A 12,679-nucleotide genomic window follows, 5' to 3' on the forward strand; every position below is an offset into this window, starting at 1 on the left:
TGGCCACTTTTGCGTTGAAACAAAACAAAATAATAATGAAAAAAAAGAAACCGTTTTCACTGAACCGATGCATGCTCTGATTTGCAGAAGTGACAGCTTCACATTTGGCCTAAAGGTGGAGGCAGAATTAGTGCCAGGCTGACTAACCCAGCTGTTAGCAGTGTTTCTCCCAATAAAAGGACTGACCTCAATAAAAGTGGACGTTCGGCAGTAGCTTACATAACTGTACCCAGGATGATCCTACAGGGTGAGCTGTTTCCCTGTGTCGCTTCTTGCAGCAGTGCACGCTGCAAAGGTTTATAAAATGTAAAGTATGCGCGTATCAGCCAGAACACGGCTTATCCACCGTATCTCAAAGATAAAGTGGGTCACTGTGGAATTTGCGCACCTTGTGTACCAGCAACAGCCAGGATAATTTTCTAAGGGTATTTTAAATCATAATATGTATATGAAGAGTGAGGGACCAAGGTTTTTGTTAAGAAGGAAGAGAAAAGTGCAACAATTTGTCCAACAACTAGTTTGGTTCAATAAAATACATGTGTTTACAGAAGAAGGAAAGACAAACAGGTCAAACATGAGCTTGAGCACTGATTATGGACAAGACATTACCAGGAGATCACCACGTCAAACTTTACAAATCAAATTTAAGTTTGATGGACACATTGGCAACCAGTTTGTCCAATCATGTCCAAAACTGTTCTTCAAATCAACTTAAAGTGCATTTTTGAGGCAATTTTTAATCAAATGTTATTGGATAAGGATTTTTCATCCTCATTCAAATGCCACCGAACCACATAGTGGTCAAAGTCAGCACTACAAGTAAATCACATGACATTACATCATATTTAAACTGCATCATGCACCAGAAAACACTGACTCCATTTGTGCCAGGTGATAAATACATGAATGTGGACAATAATTAAGTACAACATGTCAGACAAAACCTGACGATGGTATGAACAAATAAAAGTTAAAACAAATGAAGAAAATCCGAGTCAGACACAGCAACATGTTGCCAACTACAAAGTATAGTTTCAGATTTCTAATACATGTTACCAATGTCACAACAATTTAAGTAACCTTTAAAGATGTCATCCAAGTTCCAGGACTAGTAGTGACAGAACTGGCCCCTTGGACTTTGACATTGGCCCAGTAGACTGACAGACAGTTAAGGTTTTGGCAGATTGTTTGTCCCAGGGGTATCTGATAAGTATGTCGCACAGAGCAAAGCTTATATAGTGCCAAACAGCTACATGCATTTAATCAGTCCCCAAACATATTATGTCCATGTTTACAAAGTATGTTCAGTTTATATTAGTGAATATATTTTAATGTTTTCAATGTAGGTGGATGACCTTAGCCTGGTCGTTTGAATAGCAGCTTCCAAGCGTATCAAGTGTTGACACCTCTGGTCTGGTCTGTAGCTTACATATGTGTATATACTGGGGGAGATTTACATGGAACAAAAAACGATTTCTTTTGTAAAGAAAAAAGAAAATCCCTTCACAGTTTCTGACTTCCTCTTTGTCCTATAAGAGTCCCTCGGAATGGTCTAAAGCCTGAAACAACAGAGCTGCGGTCTGTGGTGGTATGTGCCGTATAACACCACTGACACAGCCATACATTCTTCCTTCTAGAAACATACATACCACTCTCACAAAAGACAGATTTCAGGAAGGCAGAGAGCCTGTGCTTCCTATAGCATTACTGTAATCCTTTAGAAGTGGTTATACAGTAAACATATCACACTGCACCCAGCACCGGGAACACTGAGGCTCTCTGTCTGCACTGCATTCTGGGATAAGATCTTGGCTTGCACTGTGGCTGGTGTGACCCCACCCCTGGTAAATACAGGGTTAGAGGTTTCCTTCTTGGATAAAAATACACTTGCCTCACAGCAGAGAAGGAGAAAAGCCAAAAACTGTCCCTCTACTTCGTGTCAATTGTGCATGAGGAGGCAAAGACTTCCACATTTGACATTAAATTATGTTCTTTAAGCAGTTTTTGGAAGCTTTGTAAACATTAAAACCTTTAAATATTGAGAGAAAAGGTTACGTAAAGTATTTAAAGTTGATTTTTTTTAACCTTAATCAGGTTCTCATAAACAAAGTGCAACGCTTACAGAATTATTGTACTGTACGTTTGTGTCTTCCTGCCTTTGTATTTTGTCCTTTTGAAGCTGCCGTACTTTGTAACCTGTGACATCATCATTATGTTCTGCCAAAGTCTCTCAACCTGCCTCAGGCCTACGAGTGGCACAGGTACGTTAAAGGTTGTCTTATCTCCTTAGCGAAAAAAAAACTAACAAAAAAAGAACTCTGCCTCCAGGTTCACTTTGATACTTATGCACTTTGAGCTTCCTGTTTAGAGAAAGAAAAAGTTTTTGGTTAAAGTGAACTCAAAGACAGCAAGTCTGTGTAACTTCCCCATTTGAACCGAAACTTCATGCTAAGTAGACAATGGCATTTCTATTATTCAAGTGGTTGCCTGTATTTGAATTGGATTTATACGCTGCTGATTTAAACTGTAAACAAAACAGAAATGGAAAGTTAATATTTGAATTTGTCATTGACATTGACAAAATTAAAAAAAATGTGTGGGTGGATCTTAGATGAGTCTGTATTTCTGTATTTCTCTGCTGATAAACTGTAAACCAGGTCAAGTTCTACATCATGTCTAAAGCTTTTGTTTCATCTCTTTAAAGATAGATAAAAGTCTGTGATGGAGCTCCAAGTTAAACCAAACCTGGGGGCCAGCGGACAGGAAAACCAAGGGACAGGGCTGAGAGACATCTTTGACATATTAGTCAAAGAGCCTCCAGAACGACTGCTCAGCCTCATGGTTCACTTGGGCGACTCTCCGGAGGAGAACATCATACACGTCCTGTGTCTGACCATTCTCCACAGAGATGAGCGGGCACTGAACAAACTCCAGTCACTGAAAGACAGCTGCCTTGTCAAGCACTTGGCTAAAAGTTTGAAAATGAGTGAAGGCAACAAAGAAGAATTTGGAGTTCGCTGCGGCGCCTTCCAAGAGCTGACAGGAGATTCTTTAGCAGTGCTGGCACGAATTTTTAAAGTTTTGTCGGAGCAAAGGCTGTGTGATCCACTCAGGAGAAATTTGGCATACCAGAGAGCTCTTTCCATGGACAGCCAAACTACAAGTCACTGTGAGAATCTGCAGTATCACCTGCTCAGAGAGGAAGCTAAAGGCGTGTGCGGGCCCATGTTGGAAGAGAGGATAAGTTCTCAGCAAGATCATAAGTCTGATTCTTGCCATGACCCTCACCAAAGGACCGATGAAGTCCAGACAAATTTAAGAATTGCTGAGCAATCTGAAAAAGATTTCAATCACGCTAGCCCTCTACAGGCTCCTCCCTCAATGCCCTCGTACCCTACTCATCTAGAAATCAGCATACCTTCGACAATCCCATATCAAGAGGATGAAACGTCACCAGAAACACAAGACAAAGCTGAGCAAAACTCTAGTGTTTTCCTTACAACGTCTTCACAGTTACTGGATGGATCTCAGGTTGATTCTGCTGAGCCAAAGAGAGACTCTAAAATGGCAGCAGCGTACAGGAAGTTGGACAACCATATGGTTCAGCCTGAGACCACTAAACCGAGCAGTGCTCCAAAAGACGTCCCATCTACTCCGACAAACACCTTCTCAACCGAGGTTCCTGACGGGGATAGAATGCTCGAAAGCAATGATGCAGAAGATGAGGAAGAGGAAACATTCTACGCATTTGTCATCCTCCACGCACAAGAGGATGTCGATGTGGCTGAGAGCATGAAAATCAAAATGGAAATGGTCACCGGTTTGGAGGGTGCAACTTTCTCCGAGGACTTCGCCATCCCTGGCAGGAGAACTCTGCAGTGTGTGGAGGACGCCATCAGCAACTCAGCCTTCACTTTCCTGCTGCTAACACGCAACTACAACACACGTTTGCTGGATATGAAGACAGATACCGCCATTATGCACTCCATTAACAACAAATACAAGCACAACACTGTCATCCCTCTGCTGCCGCTGGAGAACAGCATGCCGGAGACGAGCCTGCCCATGGTCCTCAACGCACTAGTGTACCTGAAGGAGAATAGAAACTTTGAGCACAAGGTGAAGAAGGTGTTGACTCCTGCCAACTTTAGAAAACAACTGAGAATCTGGAGGGAGGAACAGAGAGTGAAAAGGGAGAAGAAGAGACAGGATGAACTAAGGAGATCGAACCAGTGTCAAAGACAGTTTTTAAAAGAGCACAGAATGGTCAAGTCACTGATCAGAGATAACATAAATCTGGCAATGGCACAAAAATGTATTCTCAATCCAAGTGTCCCAGCAGGACAAGGGAGCAGTGATGGCCAGGCCATTTGGCAACAACCCAACATTCATATTGAAAATGCTCAGTACATTATGATCGGTAATGACTCTCAAATGACCGTGGAACACAGTGGAGGGTCAGAGAGAGAGGATTCGGTTTTCTGAGATGAAAGTAAAAACGTGAATTACTGGGGTCAATATGTCACATGTCACAAATATAATACAAAATATACAGCACAAATAACACTATGATATTGAATAATTCTCAGTAAAATGGTTTTTAAGTGAGAAAATTAACATTTTATTTGCAGGCTCTCCGTTTAAAATTTTCTGGTATCTTTTGGTAAAATGGGTTATTTCTGGGCTGACTTTAAATTTGTTTTATTACTGTATTTTTATTTTTTTGCTTTAATTTTTGTTTACCTTGGCTGTTTCAAGCTGATTTGTGATCTTTTCTATTTTCTCTATAACCCAAGTCAACACAGAGCCAGAGCACAGGGGAACAGAGCCCATTTCTCTGTTAAAGTGTAAACATTTTATTCCTTATATTTTAAGTTACATTAACTTACTTAATTTCCCCTTATTTATCGTCCTATCCTTTTCACAACTTGGCTTTTTACATCGTCCAATCGTGTCCTTCTTTTACATCGTTTCATAATTATATGGCAGTGGACTGCCACCCACCGATCAAAATATGGTACAAGTCTCTGACGTCTTCAGCTGTATTAACTCATAACGGACGCTAGAGGGAAGTGTTGACACACATTTCAATTTCAGCACTTTCCGCTATAAAATAATTTCGTCTTCCGTTCTTCGACCACTGCGACCATAAAGTAACTGTCCTGCAGCAACAATCACATTCACTTATCAAAAAATAATAAGTGTGCAATCAGACGTGTTCATGCACTTATTGTATGTCAAATAAATGAACCATGATATCTCTATTTCATATAAGACGTGTTTTCATTCACCTGAACAAGGTATTGAAATGTGTCATTTTCAATGAACCACAGCTTATGCTTAAAGTCTGAGCTGGAGCTATTGTTATTGGTAGTTGATTCTCGACTCTGAAGGAAAAGATCTGAGTCATGTCAGAGGAAATGTCTATTATTTTTTTACTCACTCCACTTTAGTCAGTTCAGTTAAGTGGAGCCCACAGGGACAAGACTTTATAGAGTGTAGATGATGGAGAGCTGCAAGGACTTCCCCTGAGGGATGAATGAAAATGGTGTCACCGTCTGCTCGCATTGAAATGTCTGAAATAGATTCCATAGCCGGTATCTGGAATATATAGGTAACTACAGTTTACACTACTAACCTACGAATTCACTTGGCTTCAGTCACTTCTGTTGAGGTGTGGGTCAAATCTTTAGTGGTCCAACATAAAACACAAATAAGTGATTAATCCTACCCATAGATTAGGGCACACATTGACAGTTGACCAACAACATTGGTAAAAATCCACCACAGCTGACCTTTTGACTTCAGTACTTTGAGTTACCTGCCCTAAGAATCTCAAAGCCTTTTTGTGATACTACTATATTTTGAAACTACATGTACATTTGACCTAATTTAGCATTGTAGTTGTCATAGTGAATTGCCATTCGCATCTCAAATTCCGTTTGCATCTGTTGCTTTTAATTTCCATTTAAGTACGGACGCTTTGAAATTTTATAAATGTAAATAAAGTTAATGACTTTGGGATCCAACATGGCGACCACTGCAGATGAAGACTAATATTAATAAAATTGCTTTCTGGAGAGGGGGGGTTACCTTTTAACCTTAACCTTATATATACATATAAAAGGCCATAACATTTAATCAATATTTAAGTTCTAAGTGAACATTTTTTAAATGTAATTTGGAAGCAACATGTAGGAGACGATAGTTCCTGTGAAGAACACTCCTCCCTCTGTACCGTTATACAGCAGTTAATACAAACTGGCTATGACTCTTATCAGTGAATAGAATAGGCGGGTATTGGCGCATGCGTAGTCCCTGTCGTCCCCCGGTCAGTGCGGCAGGAAAAGCGCAGAGGAGACGCGGCGCAGACAGAAGGGGAAAGACGGACTGTGTCTTTGGGGAGGGACGGACAAAAACATGGAGACAGACGGACTTTACTCATTTTTTAGCTGAGCGTCCGTATCGTGAGACAGTCTCCTCCTCGCTCTGTTACAGCCGCTCCGTCATGACGGACAAGAGGAGAAGGAGGAGGAGGATGAACATACCAGGGAATGGAGAAGGAATTCTTCAGAAATACTCTTTATAAACTGGACCGTTAGGGATATTTTTCAAAGCATCACCCTACAGCCGTTACTCATGTGATACTACAAAGGCCTTATTCCTGGATACCGTCGTGCTGTCCACAATCAAACCACACCAAGTTTTTTTTCAAATTTTCCAAGGAAAGGGGATTTTTTTTCTGCGTCGGATTCCTCTGGACGGGATGTCATCCGCAGTCAGGAGGAGTTTCTCCGGTTGAATACTCCTCCAGCTATAGCGTGACGGCGTCTCTGACATAAGGAAGATGGGAGATCATGCGGCAGAGGGCGGCGGAATGAGACGGACCTTCATCGTCCCTGCCATCAAGAGCTTTGACCACTATGACTTCACCAGGGCCAAGATCTCCTGCAGCCTGACCTGGCTGGTGGCCAAGGCTTTCGGCTCAGGTAGGTGCCTGAAAACTTCCGGTCCGATTTTATTTTTGCCAAAATGATCACGATTGACAATGACAGTAAATAAGAACTCATTTAAAATGGGGCGATATGTAACACTTAAAATATATATATTAAATAAAAAATATTTTCCCCTCTTAAAGGGAAAGTATTTATTTGTTTATACTTACAGTACATATATAAATACCCTCACCTATAGGGGTCTCCAATGTCCTGTGTCACTAATTGTGCTAGAAAAAACATATCACAGGGTCAAAACATTTAAAGTTAAGTTAAGATAAGGAGGCTAGTTACTGTTACTAGCTACAAGTGTTGTGTCTGGGGTAAGATATATCAAAATACACAGTGGAAAAAAGGCAATTGTGTTGACATTCTGGCTGGCCTGTTAAGTATAGCACAGAGTTCCAGTGCTGGGTGGACAGTACACCTCTTACACTGGTTACCTAATTGTAAAACTTTCACCCCAACTCTGCATGTTGGCACCAGTGCCATCTACTGGCTCCATTTTGGTCTTCAATCACATTGCCATGACATTGATTGATGATGGCACATTCTAGAGAGCACCCCTTGTCCCAGTCTAGTCCGACACCCTTTAGTGTAAAGTGGTGGGGTGTCCGGATGATGACTTTGGTCCAAGGATGAATTAACCCTTTACGTGAAAGGTTTGTAGCTTCTAAACTTATAGAATCCAGAGGTTAGTTAAGAGTTGTTTGTACAACACATGAAGTCACGCATTACAATGTGTTACTTCTCGTCCTCTGCATGGACACTGATTGGTGGATTTTGTTCCACTGAAATGTTTAAGGTCACGTTAATCTTCTAAGGTCAATCTTTAACCTTCAGTAATTGTCTTGGAAAGGGTGCATGACTTCAATAGATACAAAATTAAAAAAAGAAAACAGCTGAGGCAAAGGAACGTGAAAGTGATAATTGTTTGAAAATGCTTATGAATAATTCTCTCAAGTCGTTACTGATTGATCTTGAGGCTGTGGTGATGCTCAGGGTTAACTTTGCTCTGGGTGGATAATGACTTCCAGTCAGCTGACCACAAGGGGCACATTGATGTAAGGAAAGGTTTTTGGTCATACACAGTTAGAGTTAATAGTCATACAGAGTGAGTTAGAAATCCCTTATGTAAATCCCTTATACCATAGAACTTTAATCACTGGTGATGACCAAGTTTGTAGCTGTCACGTAATGAAACTAACCAACTAACCAACCAACGTGCACGCCACACAACTCATTCTTTCCGGACAAAGATGTTTTCGTGTGACTAGTTTAGACTTTAAACGTTGTACGTCATGTACTGTATGTCTTCCAGACCTGTTTCTGCCCTCTCTGCAGCCTTTTCTCATAAAGACTGAGTAATACCAGCTCTGCTCTGAACCAAGAGTTCCCATTTCTACCAGTTTCTTCAAACACTGTGCTCTACAGTACTGTATACTGTAGACATCAAAGACAGAAGAAACCAAAAGAGAGAAGAGAAATCAAAGGGAAAATCCTGAGTGATGCAGCCACTGTAACCTATAGCACCAAACTTTAAGCTGTTGTAAAGTCTATTGTACAAAAACTACAGTTGGTGCAGCACTAGTTCTAGGTGAATGCAGTGAAGCCAACCACGCTCTCCCATGTTCAATTTCCATTCAGCTCATTCATTCAGATGCCCATGCTGTAGGTGTGGGCATCTGAATGAATTCAACTCATGAATATTAAAAAGGTAGTTCCAAGAATATATTTTCCAGATGCAATGGAAGTGCATTCTTCTTAAAGCTACACGTACCACACAGAATAACCTGAATGTGTTTTTGACAACAGTGCTTTTGAGCTTGTTTTTGCTGAGCCGGGGTCCTGAGGGTCTACTGGGAAGCAATCTTCATCATGCCTGGACTTCCTGCGGCAGCTACTTCCTGTCTGCTTTCCTTTTTGGTGGCCAGTACAAAGGAGCGGTTTTTGCTTGACAAGGCTGATTTTTACTAACCCATGCCACACTCAGAACTTTTACTAGAAAGTTTTGGGTTTTTTTGTTAACATTAATCCCCATAAAAAGATGTGGCTAACTCTAACCATTGTAAGACTTTGATTCAGGCGTAGAGTTCTTCAGGCCACAGCCTGTTTTCACTGCAGACACAGGAAATACATGAGATTTGATCACACACTTAATTAATGTTATATAAACAATTGTTCTAATCCTAAAGCTTTCCGAGGTTGTTGTGATTCCACAGTTGTGATACTTAACAACACAAATATATGTTTCTTAAAGAAAGATGACTTTAGTTTCCTTTGTTTGCCAAAGAGGGATTCAGAGGTGAATAGAGAGGAAATAACATCACACACACACACCAGGAAAACACACTTCTCTGGAGCATGAGCTGTTTTTCAAATGTGTCATCACTTACACACACACACACACACACACACACACGTACAGTACATATGCAAACTAAGTGAATGAGTAAATAGTTAAGAATAATGAAGTGAAGAAGTGAAGAAAACAAAGTCAATAAGACATTTCTTCATGTGTAGAGGTGTGTGTGTGTCTCTGTGTGTCCAGTTATTGTCTTGAAATCAGGTTTCCTGGATGAGCCAATGAGATTATAAGGTGCCACACAGTGGTGATGTACGCACAGATCCATTTATCTCACTAGATTTCTAAGCAGTGCACTCACACTAAAGTGTTAATTAAACTAGGACAAGTTTCACCAAGTGAATGTATTCTCAGCAAGGAATTGTTAATACAACAAATAAACAAACTAGCTTAACAAAAGTACTTTGTTGACAGATGAACAGGTGAAGACTTTAGAAGGAAACCTTGAGGTGTCAGGAGCAAAATTCAGTCAAAAAGAACAAACCTGGAACTGATAACGAACAATCTTCAAAAGACCAAAGTGAATTCTATGATGCTGCTAAAGCTTGTGAAAAAAAAAATACTGTAAAAACACTTTTAAGTACAGGTGTAATTTATTGTGGCTGTAAAAACAGTGAAAATGGTCACTCAGCACTAATTAAACCAACGACTGCTAATAGCTGCTGTAGTGTTCCTTGATGTTCTGTATCGTGTTATATTCTAGTGTGTGATTGTACATGTGCTCCAAACTAGTTGTGGCCGTTATGGCGACTCCCAGGCTATAATGTAGGAAAACCACAGCAACAACCACAAAGACCTTAAATATATAGAAACATTTTAGAATGTTTGTGTGTCTTGGAAGCACTGGTACTGGAAGAGAGAAGGTCAAAAACAGCCTCAGATTTTTTAGGACAGATACAGAGTGAGACATTTTCAACTGAGAGGTTAAGGGTCAAATCCCAGTCTGGACTGTCTACATACGTAGCAACATGTTGCTTCTGGTAGTTGGGGCAATTATAAATAATAACAAACATGATGTGATGTTATCAAGTCTAGAAAAACACCAGACAACTGTACAGGCCATTTACCATTAATTCCTCTCCTGTTTCTCAGACGCAGTACCAGAGGAGCTAGCCGAGCCTTTCTACAGGGACCAGTACAACCAGGAGCACCTGAAGCCTCCTGTGGCCTGTCTGCTCCAGTCAGCTGAGCTTTACTGCCGGGCTGGGAGTCTCATCCTACGCAGCGATGCCGTCAAACCTTTACTGGGACACAACGCCGTCATCCAGGCCCTGGCCCAGAAAGGCCTGTACGTCACCGACCAGGATCGACTGGTCACAGAGAGAGACCTGACCAGCAGTCCTATAAACATGGTGAGTGAGCCTGTGGTGGGTGTTGAATTCACACTCACACCTAAATCTATTGACGCAAGTCCACATACATTTACAGTGGTAACCATGGAGACACTTTACGTGTGAAGCAAGGGGAGCGCGTGATTTCAGTCTGTTCAAGTACCAGAAGCTGACAAGCAAACACATTATTTTCCAACCCAATTTTTTTTTCTGTTGTGGTCATTTAGGATTTTAATATAGATATCCAGGGATGTCCAGGACACCAGACAGTGTCTTAAAGAATTTCCCAAACTTGGTTTTACTCTGACTCCTGCTCCCTCTGTCTCTATAATGATTTTCATGAGGATTTCATTAAGCAGTCAGTTTCTGATTGGCTGTTAAAGTGTCTCTGGTGTCTGCTGGAATCCAGTGTAAAAATGGCTGTGACAGAAATGGATCAGTATGAGCTGTGTATATACGAGTACTTCTACTGTAGGTTAAAGAAACCACTGTGTTTATTCATCTTGTTTCACCAACAACTGCATCTGCAGAAGGACAAGTGTCTCACCGGTCACGTAACCCACCTCTGTCGACGGCCTCATTTGGTTACATGAAACGGAAAGTTAGACGAGCTGTGACACTAACACTCTGGAACTAACTGGAAAAAGTTGAGATCAAAGATAAAAGTGGAGACGATAAATATTTCAGCAACATGCCAACATTGACTGGGAAGAACGGTGAAGAACAGCTGCAGGAAACTGACGGACGGACCTTCACAGTCATGTATGGTTTATATGTAAAACATCTTTTTGACATATGGGACTTAGAGGGACAGAAGAACGACTGCGCATCCAAGAGACGAGATATAGTTACAATTAGATTCACTTATCTGTGTGTATCCCTGTGAAGAGCTGAACTGTCCCTTTAACATCTGTCCTTTTTATAAATACAGCCACTAATGACAGGATCCTCTTAGCACTGTTCCTCTCTGTGTCATTAGAAGGCTGAGGGCTAACATGTGTTACCTCACACTGCTAAAAATACTCCAGCAGCGTGTCATCAGCACCAGATAAAAGGCCATAATTCACACTTCCATTATGGGAGATCATTTGAAATATTAGGTACTGAGTTTCTCACACATCAAGGTCACAAACTGCATGAACTCATGTCTGTGTTTTGGTTCATTTATTCTGACAGTGATCATATTTCAGGGGCTAACTGGAAGATTATGTAAGACTGGTTTGTTTTGGGGCTGTCTGATGCTCAATCACGTAGACACTGTTTATTTAAACATCAGGTGATTATCAGGTGATGGTCCTGGACGTGAGGAGAGCCTCAAGGCCTTCACCTGTCTCTTTCACTGGATATCTGCAGACTGGCACATCTGCTGGCGCCAAAAAGTGTCTGCAATGCAGTGCACAGAAACACACTCCTCCCTCACGCCACGCTCACCCTCTCGCTCACGCTCTCTCTCTCTTTCTCTCATATATTTTTCTTCCAGTTTCTCTGGTGTTCCTGTACTTCACTCTGATTTTTTTCAGTCTACATTAACTAATAGTATTAATCTGCAGCTTATTAACAGCCACTCCAACTTCATTTTGCTTGAGTAATGAAATCATCTTCATTGAAAAAAAGCAGCTTACTTATTTCAAAACAAATCTGACTACAGACACCCAGTCATTTTCTTGATGTCGTATCTTTTGCCACCCACCTGAGTCTCTGTCTCTGGGAAACAATGCCATAGACCACACATGTATGGAGAGTTGACTAAAACAAGGAAGGCTGCAAGCTCTAACTTTCTTTTTTACAAGCAAGATAATTGATTTACATATATTCACAGCACTGTCACAGTAGAGGAGACACAGGCCATACGTACACGAGACCCTGTCGTTCTATACTGTACGGAGTGGGTGGTCTCTGTGGGGGTCCTTCCTTGGCCTGAAAACATTAAAGACCTCTGGTCTAACACTGTACATTCAGCCGACAAACCTACTGTCTGTGTGCGTTTC

General features: G+C 41.1%; 2 protein-coding genes across 4 annotated transcripts in view; both read left to right on the forward strand.

Moving 5' to 3' along the window:
- The first annotated feature begins 2,182 nt into the window (after window positions 1–2,182).
- Window positions 2,183–4,619, forward strand: ticam1 (TIR domain containing adaptor molecule 1). Of its 2 annotated transcripts, none has more exons than XM_008333850.3 (2): window positions 2,183–2,261; window positions 2,705–4,619. In XM_008333850.3, exon 2 carries the CDS (start codon window positions 2,722–2,724, stop codon window positions 4,483–4,485), a length of 1,764 nt encoding a protein of 587 aa, XP_008332072.1. In that variant the 5' UTR covers window positions 2,183–2,261; window positions 2,705–2,721; the 3' UTR covers window positions 4,486–4,619. The 2 variants fall into 2 exon arrangements, with proteins under 2 accessions (XP_008332072.1, XP_016897673.1); XM_017042184.2 differs by having other exon boundaries at window positions 2,232–2,261; window positions 2,709–4,619.
- A 773-nt stretch (window positions 4,620–5,392) lies between these two features.
- Window positions 5,393–12,679, forward strand: part of camsap2b (calmodulin regulated spectrin-associated protein family, member 2b) — a 23,776-nt gene continuing 16,489 nt past the window's right edge. For both annotated transcript variants that reach the window (XM_008333851.3, XM_008333852.3), the window contains exons 1-2: window positions 5,393–6,989; window positions 10,453–10,712. In XM_008333851.3, coding sequence (XP_008332073.1) covers window positions 6,848–6,989; window positions 10,453–10,712 — 402 coding nt within the window. In that variant the 5' untranslated portion in view covers window positions 5,393–6,847. The remainder of the gene's footprint in view (window positions 6,990–10,452; window positions 10,713–12,679) is intronic.

This window comes from Cynoglossus semilaevis, chromosome 20, assembly GCF_000523025.1.
Source record: "Cynoglossus semilaevis isolate Cse_v1.0 chromosome 20, Cse_v1.0, whole genome shotgun sequence".
NCBI lineage: Eukaryota > Metazoa > Chordata > Actinopteri > Pleuronectiformes > Cynoglossidae > Cynoglossus > Cynoglossus semilaevis.

Bases quoted from the DNA above. Each gene is read 5' to 3' on its own strand.
- ticam1 (XM_008333850.3), top strand. From the start codon at position 2,722: ATGGAGCTCCAAGTTAAACCAAACCTGGGGGCCAGCGGACAGGAAAAC.